At 40.2% G+C, this 16,286-nt stretch overlaps 1 protein-coding gene across 2 annotated transcripts in view; it reads left to right on the forward strand.

Annotated features, from left to right (window-relative positions):
- LOC124283193 (tight junction-associated protein 1-like) overlaps positions 1–16,286 on the forward strand; it is a 38,123-nt gene that overhangs the window by 4,511 nt on the left and 17,326 nt on the right. Inside the window, exon 1 of one of the 2 annotated variants that reach the window (XM_046719226.1) lies at positions 5,022–5,745. The exons of the other annotated variant lie outside the window; for it this stretch is intronic. Within the exon in view, the coding sequence (XP_046575182.1) occupies positions 5,717–5,745 (29 nt within the window). The 5' untranslated portion in view covers positions 5,022–5,716. Of the gene's footprint in view, positions 1–5,021; positions 5,746–16,286 lie in introns of those variants that run through there. 2 annotated transcript variants of the gene reach the window in all.

A 16,286-nucleotide genomic window follows, 5' to 3' on the forward strand; every position in this document is an offset into this window, starting at 1 on the left:
CCTTAAACTTGCCCTTTAACAAAAACACTGCAAATCGTATGAGGTATATTATCAAGATATATGTCCTAACCAGCCATTAGCTGGGATATGATATTATAGGATGTTTATAATGCGCTCATATCCATGCAACTAGTACATGCTCAAGGCGCTTAAGTGTTCCCTTGATCAACGGATGTCTTATTTTTCTGGCATTTGTTTAACCGACTCAACTTCCTGGGGAATATTCAACTCATGCAGCCTGTTAGGCGCAGCGAGTTATCACACAGCCTCACCCTCACAAGGTTCCCATTTGCAGCTGGGTGAACTGGGACACACAGTCACATTATTTTGTCCAGTGATACTGCACATGTTTGTGTGTCCACCATCTGGTCACATACCGTCGTAGGAGTGGGTTCTTTCAAGTGCACAGGGTTGTGTACTACACACTAGGGGTTGTGACAACACTGAAAGAGCCTGCTCCAAGGTTTTTACACCCGGTCACAAGTGGGGATCGATCCAGGCACCTTTCGCTTACTACTACTAGCGTGGCACCTTAGACAGCTCGCCCACCATGCCACCCGTGAAGGTCCAGGTTAGAATATTGATCTTCAGTAACCCATGCTTGTTGTAAGAGGCGACTAACGGGATCTGGTGGTTAGACTCGCTGACTTGGTTGACACATGTCATCGGTTCCCAATTGTGCAAATCGATGCTCATGCTGTTGATCACTGGATTGTCTGGTCCAGATTCGATTATTTACAGACCGCCGCCATATAGCTGGATTATTGCTATGTGCGAAGTCCGGCGTAAAACTCACTCACTCACTCACCCACTATAACCCCTATCACTTTAAAAGTTCCCGAAGTAAGTTATTGAGTACACTGCATTGCTATGAGTTTGTCCTGCTGTACAAATATTGAACAAAAAGTGGAATTGTGTTATCCCTGTTAAAACTGTACCTGTGCTTGTTGATGTAACAGATGTGGTGAATGTGAACTGTCTGCATCACTGACTTAGCCATCCTTCTTTATAGAGATGATGCTCCAGGAAGTAACATCAGCACAATTCAAAGCATTGATTTTTGCTCAGTGCTGTCACTCACTGTTAAAGGGACAGCTGAATGTGCGTGACTGAATTTATCACAAGTCACAACAGGTTTTCTATCCACATGGTTATGATTTAATACAGCTGCCACTCACTATCTTTTGGGATTTTTTCTGACATGTGTTTCTAAAGCTTGACAGTTAGGAGATTTCATATTTGAGACACCCCAACCATGCCTATGTTTGCAACCCATGATGTTGTCACAAGTGTTTATGGTGACTGGCAAAGACTCAGAAAGTCAAGGTCACACAATGTGTATTTAATAATAAAAAGGCTTGTCCATGTGTGATTGTGTCCGATGTCAAGGTCATTTGAAGGTCATTCTGTCAAAATGCTCATGAAATGACTTATAGAAATCTGAAGGCATTGCCAGTCATCCTCATGGCTTTCATTTCGGTAAACCTAAACTAACTCCTGGATCTGTTCTAGTGATCCCAGCAACCTCAAATTACCTGCTCTTGATTTTCATCAGCAAGTTTGATTAGCTACGCTACTCAGTCTAACGGACCGATCATAATATGAGGCATTCGGTATCCTCATTAATACAGCAACCAGTCCCATTGATTTTTGATAGCATCAGTGAGAAATTCAACTTTAAAAACTGACACACAAAGGCAGCCTTCAGCAACACTTTTTAATGGAAAGGATTCCTTCATGTCTGTTAAAAATGGTGGTCTTAAGTCAAACTTTCCCCGGTTCCATTTTCCTCATCATGATGTTTGTTTGGTTGGTAAAATATGCAAATTCAAATCAAGGGTAGGTAATGCCTGATTGCCAGAACCAGGGAAATGGATTAGAGAAGGATGTAAATGCAAGTCCCGAAGGTACAGAGGATAGTGTGTAAGGCAACTAACAGGATCGGTCATTCAGGCTTGCGGACTTGGTTGACACATGTCATCGTATCCCAGTTGCGCAGATCTATGCTCATGCAGATGATCACCGGATTGTCTGGTCCAGACTGAGATATTTACGGACCACCTCCATATAGCTGGAATATTGCTGAGTGGGCCGTTAATCAACATACAAACGAAACAAACAGAAGATGGTTGTCAGTTGGGAGACAAATTTGTAGTCGCACTATGATTTCCCATGGGATTGCCTTGTTTAGGCCATAAAACCTGCACATTGCTATCTCATTATGGCAGACAGAGGTAAAGGACTTCCTGTGCGTATGTTGTATTCCACTGGGCGTGTGTATACACTGAAATGATGTTTGGTGTACCAACAGAATTGCTATACAAATGCTTATATGTGTTCAGGCCTATACATGTATTTGTTAAAATATGTCCATTAGAACATTCTGTCAGTGCTAAGGCTGTATTGATTCATCAACGTATCATGTTATTTAGCTTTACAGCTTCAATATCTAATATCCAGAGTTGTGTGTTGTGAAAATGATCTGTTCAATACTTCTGTCAAATGATATATTCAAGTGTTCTTGAACTGTTGCTAGTTTACAATGTTTAAAAATGTAAATTGAATCAAATTTATTCTATTTTTTTGTTTTACACATTCATTATTGTAATTGACATGACTCTTTCTCAAGATACCTTTATTTATCATATATTCGGTAAAATTGAGACCCGTGAAGATCCGGGTTAGAATTGGTCTTCAGCAACCCATGCTTGTCGTAAGAGGCGATCAGTTGGTCAGACTCGCTGACTTGGTGGACACATGCCATGTATCTGTTGATCACTGGATTGTCTGGTGCAGACACAATTATTTACAGACCACTTGAATAAATATTGCTGAGTGTGGCGTTAAACAACAAAAATGATACACAGCAATGTCATATGATGACCGTGATGACAGTGATGACAATGAGCTTCACTGAAGGAAATGTGGTGTAGGTCAGAAGTTAAGTCGTTGATTCTTCAAGATCCAAGTTCAAAACCTTGCATGGTTAAAATGTGTGAAGTCCTTTCATGATTCTTGCCTTGATAGGAAAGTGGTGCATGGCAAATACTTATTCAGAGCTAGTTACCTCCCTTTTTCTGTGGGCGGTGGGGTAGCCTAGTGGTTACAGTGTTTGATATCACAGAAAGAAAAACATTGCAGTTTGATTCCTCACATGGGTACAATATGTGTACCCATTTCAGGTGTCCCTTACCATGATGTTGCTTGATTATTCAGTGTTCACGTTTATGAACGCAAAAAACTGCGTGTTTCACGCAAATAAATCAACATTTCATGCACGATATTTTCTACCTGCCGTGTTCTGCATGCAACACAATTTGTGTTCTGGGAACAAGTAACCGAAAAATGTATTTTGCCCAAGGAAACAACAAAATACAATAAAGTTTCTCTTAGCTAATTTGACTTGCGAATGATGACAACATGCTCTAAAATGCAAGGAAATGGCATCTAAATTTCAAAATTTTACATGGGACCCCGCACCCCCCTAGAAACCTCGCCACTTTCTGGCTCGGGCATGCACCTGCAGTGCATGCACACACAAAATTCTTGGGGCTATGTGTTTTGGGAACGCAAAGTTTATTTTTCTTCCGCGAACATTGTTATTGCTGAAAGCTGTGAAAACCAGTAAGTGACTCCCTTTTCAGTGCTCCCATTACATGTGCGTCTGCTTCACTACAGTGATACAGCAGGAACCTTTTTAAATCATAATATTTATATGGATCCTTACATCTAAAAAAAAGTCATGATTGTGACAAAAATGAATAATCCCTTTCTTAGTTTTTGATGTGATTAACATGATAAATGCCAAGCCTGATAATCACACTTGTAAAAACACAATGACCTTTTCATATTTGATGGATTGAGACACATGGTGTGTTCTCAGTGACCTGCATTTGTTTGCACAATATGGCTTCATTCTGTTTTAAGAAAACTACATTTTCTCATTTCACAAAATGTCTAACATGTCTAAAAGAAAATAGTACAGTTTTTCCCTGATTCTTCAGACCCCAATTCTCTAATTTCTCTCAGTGTCATTAAAAAACTAAAAAATATACGGAGATTGGTTCGTGTTTATTTTTTCTCGTAAGCCAACAAATAAAAAAGGAAGGCCCAAGTTTTTGGTGACTATAGCACGATACCTCCTCCCTCTCACTGAAGTTGGCTGATGACAACAGAGTGTATGATGAGACTCCTCTCTGTGTGATTGATCTTCACCCAGCTGTCGGTCCTGATAACTCCTCTCCCCCGTGTATTGATTCCCCCCTGTCTGTAGTGTCATTAACGAAACGTCCCCCCTCCCCCACCAATAATTGATTTATGTCTTGTAAGTGAAGTTCTGGGGAACTGGCTTAGACCAGCATGGAGCCTGGATCCTGTTATTTGTTTTCAAGGATTATATTCAGACACACATAGTTTAATTATGAGAAAGGAGTTTCTGGGGCTATAGAAGATTTTTCCGCATTTATTGAGTACCTGATGCCTATATTTGGTCAAACTGAAAAATGTATTTTAGTATGGGAAATTTGTGCTATTTTCGAATTAGCTTTGAATATTGACCTACGAATTCAAAGGAGGGATTAAACTTTTGGTATTCCCTCAAAATGTTTGTACAATGAAACACAGGGTAATTTTGTTATTGATGTGGATGGAATTCCCAATACCGGATGATTTGACAGGGAGGTAATTTGATGAGACAGGGTGATAGAAGCTATTCAGCATTGAATATAGCTGAAAGCCATTTTCATGTTACTCTGTATAAATATCACAATGGCTGAGGCTGTCTAGCAGTATGAAATGGGCTGAAGGAAGACTGGTATCTATGTTTAAGGTGAAGAGTTTGGGATCTTAGCCTCGCGTCAGTCACTCAGCTGGTATCTTAGCGGCAGACCATAGCTTGTTTTGCTGATGAGCCTGCGAATCCCTGAATCCCTTCATTGAACGGTGCTGTAGTTTGTCATCATCTCACTCAAACAGCCAACTGAGCTCGCCTCACAGAAATAATCAATTTCATCTACTCCAGAGTTCCCTTGAAACAAAATTATTAGGCAGCATTTGTGTTCCGTCTGCTATTAATGATTCATCTACACTGAATGTAGGGTCGAGGACTTGTGTGCTAGTTCCCGTGTTGATGGCCTGAACCGTGAATCATAGAGGTTATGGAGTGATGGTTTTGTGTGATTGATATGACCTCTTCAGACCCTTCTGACGGAACTGTTTTATTCCCATGCTTCATAAAGATGGAGGTGCATTAGCATGATGGCAGACAATAGCCGTCGTTCCAGGTGCAGTAAGTGCATGTGTGTTGTTCCGGTGGACATGTGATCGTGGCATCACGTCGCCAGCCTCATTATTTCATCGTCCTGCGCTGTTACCAAGCTGGAATCACGAGGGATTTTCTACAGCACTGTCATAACAACACCATGTTGTCTTGAAACTGCACTGAAGCCGATTCAGCCTGCTTTGTTGCCTCATCCATGTTCCGCAGATGCCTTACGCTACCTAACGTTCATGTGCCTAACTCAATAACTCCAAGTGCTTTAACATCAACTGAAGCCAGAGTTGATCTTTTTGGATACCATGGATGAAGAACATGGCGTTTTTTCAGCTGAAGTAGAAATTGGGATTTCCTTAAACGATGGAGAGGTCAGCCCGACCTAATTAGATTTTTACTGAGCCACTTTGAAAGTATTGATTGTATTGTCATCAAGATCGCAAGATGAGTAAGAGACATTGTGGACCTGTTTGGTAAGATGTATTTCTTGATAATACCATTATATCATTCCAGATATAACGTACTTGAGCATTTTATTCTGTCACTGCAGTGTATGAGGTCCATTGGAGAGTTTATCTTGGTTGCAGTTTGTAAGCATATGTCTATGTTTCCTGTTGTGTGACTCGTCACAAGACTGTTGACATGAATCTTTCCGTGTTAAAGCTAGATATAGAATCAGTAAAATATTGAGTATTATATTTACATTATATCTCATTGCCGATTTAGCCATTGGGCTCAATATTTGCGTCAATGTTGAAAATGTCCGTTTCAAAAAGAGTCAATGTAAGGAATTGTTTCTGGCATATTGTTAAACAACATAAAACAACATCATGACGTTACGAAATTACAGTGCTGTATCACATTAATGCAGAACCAATATCTTTTTTGACTAATGAACAGACAGGACTTATCTTGAACATGGTGAAGACAGAAAACTTGGTAGGGTAACACGTAAACTAGGGCTGTCAAATAATCTGTATTGGAATATTTTCTGATTCAGGTATCCCTATGGCTATATGCATTGCAATATATTAGGCCATGCAGATACTATTTCCTACATACTGTGGCCATAAGGGACCATTCATTATTTATGGCTAAGGGGTGTGATGATGACTTATATGGTGAAGCATAATTATATAATTTACATGATGTAAGTATGTCATTTTGTTAATTAATAACGAATTAATAACGAAGGAAGAATCAGTTGTGGGTGAAAGTCTGTGTATATATAGCTTAGACCATAGAGATAATCACAAAATTGAGCATGAGTGAATGAATTCTGTTCGAACACTGCTAAAATTTTCAAATTTTCGATGATAGTTGCTTTTTCTGTAATGTTCACAAGAAAATATGTAAAAGTGATATGAAAGAAAACAGGTTTGTGCATTATGGAGTGGATTTGTCCTGGTTCCATTGCCATACATTTCCAGCATCGGGCCAGCAGTGTATTCTGATTTAAGAGATCATTTTTATGTGTAACATTCACAAGAAAATCTGTAAAGTGCAGGGGTGGAAATAACTTTAAAATTGCTAGTGTACTCCGGTACAGTGGCACATGTAAAATCACTTGCCCTGATAATTTTTCCACTATACCGGCGTTTTCTTGTTGATTTTTAAATAAACAACATAATTAACATTGGAATATCAACTGGACACCGGTACAGTGTGATATACAAATTTGCTTGCCCGACAGAAAAAACCACTGGACTCAGGCGTCGAGCAATGGGTTACTTTCCACCCCTGAAGTGAAAAACAGTTTTGTGCATTGTAGAGATTCGTTCTGGCTCATCTTTACCATACAATTCCAAATTGATTTAGTTTCTACATGTTATATTACCCATTATACAATCTGTAGTACCCAACCTCAATCACACCTACAATATATCATCCAAAATTGTGTTCCACAGGACATATCGCTTCTGTGAGATCAGACGATATCTCCTAGGAGATATCATTTTGACAGTAGATTTTGTACAATACCTTAACAATGCTATGACATCATGAACTTGATGACGTCACAATGCTATGACATCGCTGCACTGCAAATCTAATGGCAATTCAGTGTTAAGAGATGTACATTTTTCATTGAAAACTAATGAAGAGTGATTTTTTATGATTTCTCACCCTCGTGTCTTTTGATATATACTTTGAAATATATCAAAACTCTTTGATAAAAGTAAAAACATTGTACCTTTATCAACTCGTGGTGATATATTTGATATCAAAAGACACGAGGGTGAGATTCTCTATATACCGGGTATGTGACCAGGCTGATTCTGAAGGCTCACACTCCGACTCTGTAATACACTGACAATGTTAGAGACAAGAATAAAAACACATTCATAAATGAGTAATATTGATTTATGAAAATCTCATAATAGAAACACATATATTAAAAACATGACAAGCATCCATGCCAATACGTGTATTTATTAACTTGATAAATATAAACAAATATGATCAGATGGTAATGCATTGTCAGTTAATGATATTTCAGTTTGTAGTATTTGTTTATTAAGCCACCTCTGCCCTTTATGTACATATCATCGTAGAAGATAAAAAAAATGAAGCAAATTTATTTGACATGATTGATGATGTGATATCAAGAGAACTATGCGATTAACGCCTCATATCATAGGCTACCGTACCATAATGGCACAATAACTCTTTTGATAGTGGTATTTTATGACCATTCTATGTAACTGATGGATGGTGATCACAGAAAGGCTATCAGCTGGCAATACATTAAAAACATCATCTGCTATTTCTCCCAGAGAGAACTCTTCTTGTGTTTTCGGTTGCCATGCCACTCTACAAGCATGTTCCAATTAAAGAACGCTGTGGGATATAATGACGGTCAAAGACTATTCACTATAAATGGTTTATGTAATATTGTATGGACATGGAAATATCGGGAACTGTGAGTCATTTTCATGAGAACTCCATATAGCATGATTATTAGTGATTAGTTGATAACTAAATCCACGTAACTTGATTATTGCAAGGTATTCTCTAGCTTCAAGCAACATGGCAACCGATATTTGACAGCCAGCAAATTGATGTCATTCAATTTGACACCAGCCAAGGGTTATTTAGTCCAATTACGGCATTTTCTCAAACAATTGATCTCAAACTAACAGACCTATAGTCTGTTTGCAGTGAAAACGTACTGATGAATTTCACTTTATACAAGAAAGTAAATCGAATAAAGTGAAATTAAGATTGCGAATCCTCATAATTTTGCCTTGCCAACTGAACATTTAAATATCAGAATTTTATTAAACTTAGGATAAAAGTTGTTTAACAAACGATCATAGATTCAAATCACTATTATTGGTTTGTATTACAAGGGTGTTCACACATTAAATGAAACACCTAGAACAAGCAGGGTTGGTCTAAGTTAACGCTCATCACGTACCGCATGTGCATTTTGTTTCAGTGTTCCAACTACTGCGCTTACCCCCTTGTAATACAAACCAATAATAGTGATTTGAATCTATGATCGTTTGTTAAACAAGTTTTATCCTAAGATGAATAAAATTCTGAGATTCAAATGTTCAATTGGCAAGGTAAAATTATGAGAATTCGCAATCTTAATTTCACTTTATTTGATTTACTTTTTTGTTTAAAGTGAAATGCATGGGTACGTTTTCACTGCAAACAGACTATAGTTGGAACTAGCTATTTGTAGAGTATCTCATGGAGATGTCTGTGTTAGAGACGATGACGTGAGATGCAGTACGTTCAGTCAATAGAATATGCATCATGATAGAGCGCATTAAGTATGCTTTTAAAACCGAGTTTTGGAGTGGTCTAAGCGTGCCAAACACTTATCATTGTGGCCCTGTGAAGATAGAATTGATCTTCAGCAACCCATGCTGGACGTAAGAGGCGACTAACGGGATCTGGTGGTCAGGCTTGCTGGCTTGGTTGACACATGTCGTCATATACCAGTTGCGTAAATCGATGCTCATGCTGTTAATCACTGGAATGTCTGGTCCAGACTCATTTGCTTACAGACCGCCACCATATCGATGGAATATTGCTGAGTGCAGTGTAAAATTAACTCACTCACTCAAACTCTTGGTTAAACTAGTGGTTAAAGCATTTGCTTGTCACGCCGAAGACCGGGATACAATGTGCGAAGCCCATTTCTCGTGTCCCCCTGCTGTGATATTGATGGAATATTGCTAAAAGCAGGATAAAACCAATCTCACTCACTCCCTTCATAAATTCAATTCATTGCTTGTGATTGCATCGAATATTCATGAATTATTTTAAGTGAAGTGTTTTTACTTGAATTTAGGAGCTATTTATGAAAGCAAGGTAGATAAAATGTTGACAATTTGCAAGACAGGCAGCATAAGTCAACAGTCTTATATATCAAATTTGAAGGTAATGTGGTCATTTGTCATTTTCATGATAAAGTAACACGGTCAATATGGTAAAAATATGCCAATTAATTATTTTGTAATTGTTCCACTAAGTAGGTTGAACAATACATCAACTGCTGAGTTGTTATTGTATTCTTTACCCAATATTTGTATTCATAACACAATATTCGTGATTTATATCATATTCACCACACTGTGGCTTTGTGCAGCCTTAGTTTAAACCCGGGGTGGTGGGGTAGCCTAGTGGTTAAAGCGTTCGATCGTCACGCCCAAGACAGCTTCAATTCCTCACATGGGTACAATGTGCGAAGCCAAATTTCAGGTGTCCCAGACCATGATATTGCGGGAAACGACATAAGACAAAACTCACTCACCTACTCAGTAGTTTAAACCCAGTTCACTCAAAATGTGGTAATGTCATATTGCTAGACCTCCTCAGTGTTGAAAATTGGACTGTAAGCAAGGTTCTATGTTAACAGTTAAGGGTCTGTGATTCAAATACAACACCAATTAGGGACCGTTCATAATTTATGGCTGGTGGGAGAAAGAATTCATCAATTAGGGGGTCATCAATTTTGTACACGTTTCTAGGGGGTCATCAGTTTTGTACATAAAAATATTTAAAAATTAAGCTTAAAAAATATTGGAAGGGGGAGGGGGTCATTGATTTTGTACATGACATGCAGGGGGGGTCACTTACTTTGTACATAAATTTTAGGGGGGGTCATTCACATTGTACATGCTTCTCCATAAAAATCATCATCACCCCCCTGGCCATAAATTATGAACGGTCCCTTACCTCAAAGAATTTAACCATCCTCTGAAAATTTACCTCTTTTTACTAAAGAATCTGGTGCTTATGATTCCATTAACCTCAATGTAATGAAAATGGAAAAAGTTCTGAAAGGCTCCATTTTTTATATTGCACCGATTGCAAACTTGCTGATCACATCAGCTATTCCTCATGGGGGAGTCCTGTTGCTGAGCAATTGCCATGATGGCCATCTTCATCACCTTGTTTGAAAGTATAATGCTCTCCCCTCCGTAACATCCAGCTCCTTCACTGATGAAGGTATTAACTAGGGATGAGGCAGATTGGAACGTTACGTTATCTCTAAACACTGTCCCACATCTCATCCCAAAAGACAGTCTGTGAAATTAGATAATTTTTGGCATGATTTTATCATGAATAAATGTTTTGTCAATGATTTCTTCAACCTGAGTTAATAGCGGATTTAACTGACTGTCAAGTTGTTTGGTCCATTGCTCCGATATTACTGGAAACTGATTGTATGGAAAGCTAGGATTCCATGTTTGGTAGTCTCGACGTAATTTGTGGTTGTAATGCGTAATCCTTAATGCATAATCCGTATTGACTGTTTCGTGAATACCAATGCATGCATGATTTTAGTTTTTACAACTGTCCGTTGAAGGTACATATTAAAAGTTAATATCTGTGAAAACTACATAGAATATAATAGCTTACCAGCCTTGTTGGATCCATTGACTATTTGTTTGAAAGAAGAAGCAAAGCAATCTCAAATTGTGGTTCTTTTTACAACATCTTTGTAATCTTTCTGTGAAAGGCAGTACATGAAGTGTCATGTTGTATGCCTAGTCTCTCGTACAGACCCTGAAGCAAATATATCCAAGAAAGCCCACACAAGTCTAGAAAATGTGGCAAGTCTAGATTTCCTCAGCTTCAGGGCTCCTTTTCATTATATATATATATTTTTTACTATGAACTGTTTTCAGTAAAATATGTTCATTTCAGAGACTAGTTGTTAGTCTAGTTGTATGCCATTCTGTGTGCTGAATTTATTTTCTTAATATCAATTAGACTGTTACACAGGTGCTTGTGAAGGAGGGCTGTTAATCATGCCATGATTTATAAGCACAGAAAGAAATCACATATCACATCAAAATTTAGTCTAAAAGGACATTTTTCTGTTTTCCAGACACATTTGAAACATAATTTTTATAAATACTGGTCTCATGTTAATTGTTATAATAGTGAAGGAGTGAGTGAGTGAGTATGTGGATATGGTTTTACAACTCTTGTAGCAAAGAGTTTGATTCCCAACATGGTGTCCCCCTAGAATAATGCACAGAACTCACTCATAACATTACCCCATTACCTGGTAGTGATACTCTCACTGGAGTGAGTGAGTTAGTTATGGTTTTACACCACTTTTAGCAATATTCCAGCAATATCACGGCAGGGAACACCAGAAATGGACTTCATACATTGTACCCACATAGCAAATTGAACCCAGGTCTGCGGTGTGACTAGCGAACGCTTTAACCACTAGGCTTCTCCAATGCTGCTAATTGTTATTATAGTAAGGACTGTGTCAAATATGGATGAACAAGGATCCGTGTAAAATATACTTCCATGACAGATAGAATTGTTTTGAGCAAATGTGAAAACACGTAATTCGAATTTAGCTACTTCCTGCAGATTTATGGTTGTATTATTTGTGTCCAAATACTGGTGCACAGTTAGCTGCACAATCCTGAAACTTGCATCATGATTTGTTGGCTTAACTTGGGTCATGCTCTCAAAGAAATGTGTCTTGATTGGTAGTACACGATGGTACACTAATGCCTTATTTTTATTGAGAAAATGATGTTTTTATGTTGCAAGTAAATGCAAAGACAGCTAGTTTCAATGTGAAGTTGTCATGGTGATAGTTTCTATGTCACTGTGATCTGATAATGTCCCACAGGGTGGAGACTGTGGTGCAGAGGTGTTTTTGTTCAGGAATGTCATCGTGTAACGACTCTTTGTTTGCCTTCAGCAATACGCAGTACAGTTGCAATTAGCTGACTCACATGTTGTTGCATTCTTTGCCAAGGTGACGTAGTCAATTACTCAACTGGATGTGTGCATTACCAGTGTTGGGTGTTGAAAGGCCGAGTGGTTAAAGCATTTACTTGTCATGGCTTGGATCCAGGTTCTATCCCCCACATGGGTACAATGTGTGAAGCCCATTTCTGGTGTCCCCTCCACCTTGATATTGCTGGAATATTGCTAAAAGTGGCGTAAACCCATACTCACTGACACTCCACTACCACTGTGAGGTGAGGTGAGGTGAAATTGGGTTTAACGTCGTGCTTGAGAATATTTCGCTCATATGACGACGTGCATGCGTGTGTATGTGTATGTGCGGCTGCTTGTACTAGCCCAGACTTAAGCTGGTTTTATAGTGCTAGCCCACTGAGATACCATGCCGCAGTGAAGCATGAATACCCCACTCAGACACATTATACTGACTCCGAGCCGACCAGTCCTCCTTGTACCCATTAATGCCGAGCACCAGGCAGGGACCAACAAGTACCATATTTTAACATCTTTTGGTATGATGCGGTCGGGGATCGAACCCGCGACCTTCCACTCTCCGGGCGGAAGCTCTAACTACTACACCACGGAGGCGGTCCACTACCACTGTGGGGCAGTGAGTAAATGAGTATGGTTTTCCACCACTTTTAGCAACATTCCAGCAATATCACGGGGACACCAGAAATGGGCTTCAGTGTGGGGTTGCCTAGTGGTAAAAGTGTTTCCTTGTCAAGGTGTTGGCTCTTCATGATCCAAGTTCAAACCCTTGCATGATTAAACTATGTGAAGTCCTGCCTGGATAGTAGAGTGGTATATGACAAGCACTTACTCACAGCTTGTTACCTCCCTCTTTCTGTGGTCGTCACGATATGGCTGAAATATTGCCGATGTGATGTAAAGTTTTAATCACTCCTTTTCCTGTGTGGGTGCCAGGGTAGCCTAGTGGTTATAGTGTTTGCTGTCACAGAAAGAACTAGTTTTATTCCCCACATGGTGTCCCCCTGGAATAATGCACAGAACTCACTCATAACATTACCCCATTACCTGGTAGTGATACTCTCACTGGAGTGAGTGAGTTAGTTTTGGTTTTACACCACTTTTAGCAATATTCCAGCAATATCACGGCAGGGGACACCAGAAATGGGCTTCACACATTATACCCATGTAGGGAATCAAACCCAGGTCTTCGGCGTGACGAGCGAACACTTTAACCACCTGGCTACCCCACTGCCCCTACTCTCACTGGAACTGTCTACAACAGTTAAAGTTATGCAGTTAGAATTGCTGTGTCATTACACTTATTATGTGACAAGGTCCTGAATAGTATATAGAGAAAGTGGTGCTTACAAGAATTAAATGTTTTGTCAGAGATTTAAGCAGAAGTTAGTGGCTCAATGAAGTTAAATTGTGTGTTAGCTGTTCAGTTTTGAAATTGCATTGAAGCAAAAATAGCTTTGAAATAATTGTGATAATGTTTAGAACTTGTGGAAAAACAAACACTGTGATCATTGTCAATTGCTATAACTCACATCAGAATTACATGTGCAAATAATGATGCCCGTGACTGTCCAGTTGGAAAAAGATGAGGTGTGAGATAGTGGTGGTCCGATTAATTGAAATAATCGAAGATTGGTCGCAGTGACTAAACGACCAAGCAATCGATCATGTTTTCTCATAATCGAACACAAACAATTCTGGAACACTTGTTTTCATCAACAATGTTTTTCACAAGGTTGGTTTTGTCTGTTACATTTCATAAGCACTACAAGCTTGTTCCAAGTCATCAATGAATTTATCTTAAAGACACCAAGAAATTTATGTTCCTAACATACTAGTCATCCTTTAAAAAAGATGTGAAATTTTGCCAAGAAAACCCCCAAAATAAGTACAATTTTTCCTTATGTATAGACATCTATAGAGGTTTAGCTAGTATCCTTCAACAATTATATATTGATATTTAGTCGGTGTTTCTACTGTTTTTATTCACGGGGCGCCATGTTTGTTCTGTGGATTACGTTGATGAAAATTCTGTACTGTTGCAGATTACGTTTTTATTCTGCTGCTGATCCGCATTTAATATGCCCTAGTTGTACTGGCGCATGTTCATTTTATTCAATGGCAGTTGCGGTACTAATTTATCCAATTCTGCCTTTAATAAATAAATACTTTATGTTTGAGACGCCGCAGCAGATAGGTCACAGTATGCAGAGTCTAGCCATGACTGATACACCTGAACCCTCGCCAGTCTACTGCTGTTGGTCGACCCCCTCCCGCCTGGTATTCCGCTAGAGTGGTGGAGAGGCGTGGGGCGTAGTCCGCCGCCTCCAAGAAGCGTCCTGCTTCCCCAGACATCCCATCGTCGCAGCCGAAGACTAGAGGGCTTCTACTGCATCTCAACGCAGACTTCACACCCCCAGGGCAGCGTCGACCTCTGAGGGGAAATCAACGAAGTCTACTAGGACTTTCTCAACCGAGATTGTTCCAGCCGCTGAACTGGGCCTCTACGATGATCAACCGATCATCATCCCCGGCGTACGCCACAAGAAGCGACCAGTGACATCAGCAGAGATCGCCATGCAGCCTGATGTCTCTACACTGATGTCAGACGACTTCCTGAGGGCTCAGCAGCTGTCATCGCAGAGAGAGGGCACCACCACTTCCGTCGCGAGACCATCCCAGACGAAGCTGTTCGCGGCAGATCATGACCATGATGGAGGGCCACTACAGACGGAGAAGCAGCCAGCCCAGGGCCTGAGCAACGCAGACAACACCCCAGAGGCACCCCCAGTCAGCGTAGCAGCCTTCGAGAAGGAAGTCACAGACCACCTCGACGAAGGACCCAGATGTACAGTCTTCGCGAAGGCTTTCGCGAAGACGGGAGAGATAGTCACCGTCCTCGGCCTCATCCTCAGATGCGGACTCAAGGTCATCCCATAGACGCAGATCACCTAGATCGATCTCCACGCCGTTCACCACGACGATCTCCACGCATATCACCACGTCGATCACCTGCGCCAGGTCACCACAATAATCGGCAGCGTCACCCGACATAGAGATAGCAGCACACAGGTCACCATCAGAAGAGCATCAACCTCTCATCACCGATGCTGGTACAGAAGATGATGGAGACATCATCTTCTCAGGCGCTGAGATAAGATATTGGATGGTAAACAACCTAGATTTATCTTCACCGTCCCAAGAGTGGCAACTCAGCGCGACATACCTGATGAAGGAAGACGATGTAGAACGCCGCCACCCTACCTCCGATCGACCCGATTGCTGCGGTGCCACAGAATGTGGACACAGCCTACCATAAAGGCATGTAAGTTCAAACGCCAGAGGCAGTATGTTCTTTGGCCTTAATAGATCTAGAACGATCAATGAGATTCTTATCACCAGATTTCGTGACCACGACTTCTGAAGATGATAGGATGATCTACTCGGCTCTACTTATGCAGAACCAGCAAGAACCACACCCCTGTATGAAGCTAACGCTCATATATTGATCGGACTCTAGACACTTCGATAAGGAAGTCCCAGGCAGCCTCGCGAAGGAACTAGAGCCTCACCAGTTACAAGGACGCGTCCGGAGGAGTAGCGCCAGCCGACCCACATCCTGTTGAACACAGAGGTCGTTCACGAAGCAAGCATGAGTCAGGATAAGTATAAAATATCAATTTTACTCTAAAATTACATATATATAAACTGATCGGGCTCTGATTCGACATCCTTCGCGAAGGTCGCTAAGGCTAAGTGGCACTCAAGTCTGCTTCACCCA

This window comes from Haliotis rubra, unplaced genomic scaffold (genome assembly GCF_003918875.1).
Source record: "Haliotis rubra isolate DU_JTF1 unplaced genomic scaffold, ASM391887v1 Scf310, whole genome shotgun sequence".
In the NCBI taxonomy this organism is placed as follows: Eukaryota; Metazoa; Mollusca; class Gastropoda; order Lepetellida; family Haliotidae; genus Haliotis; species Haliotis rubra.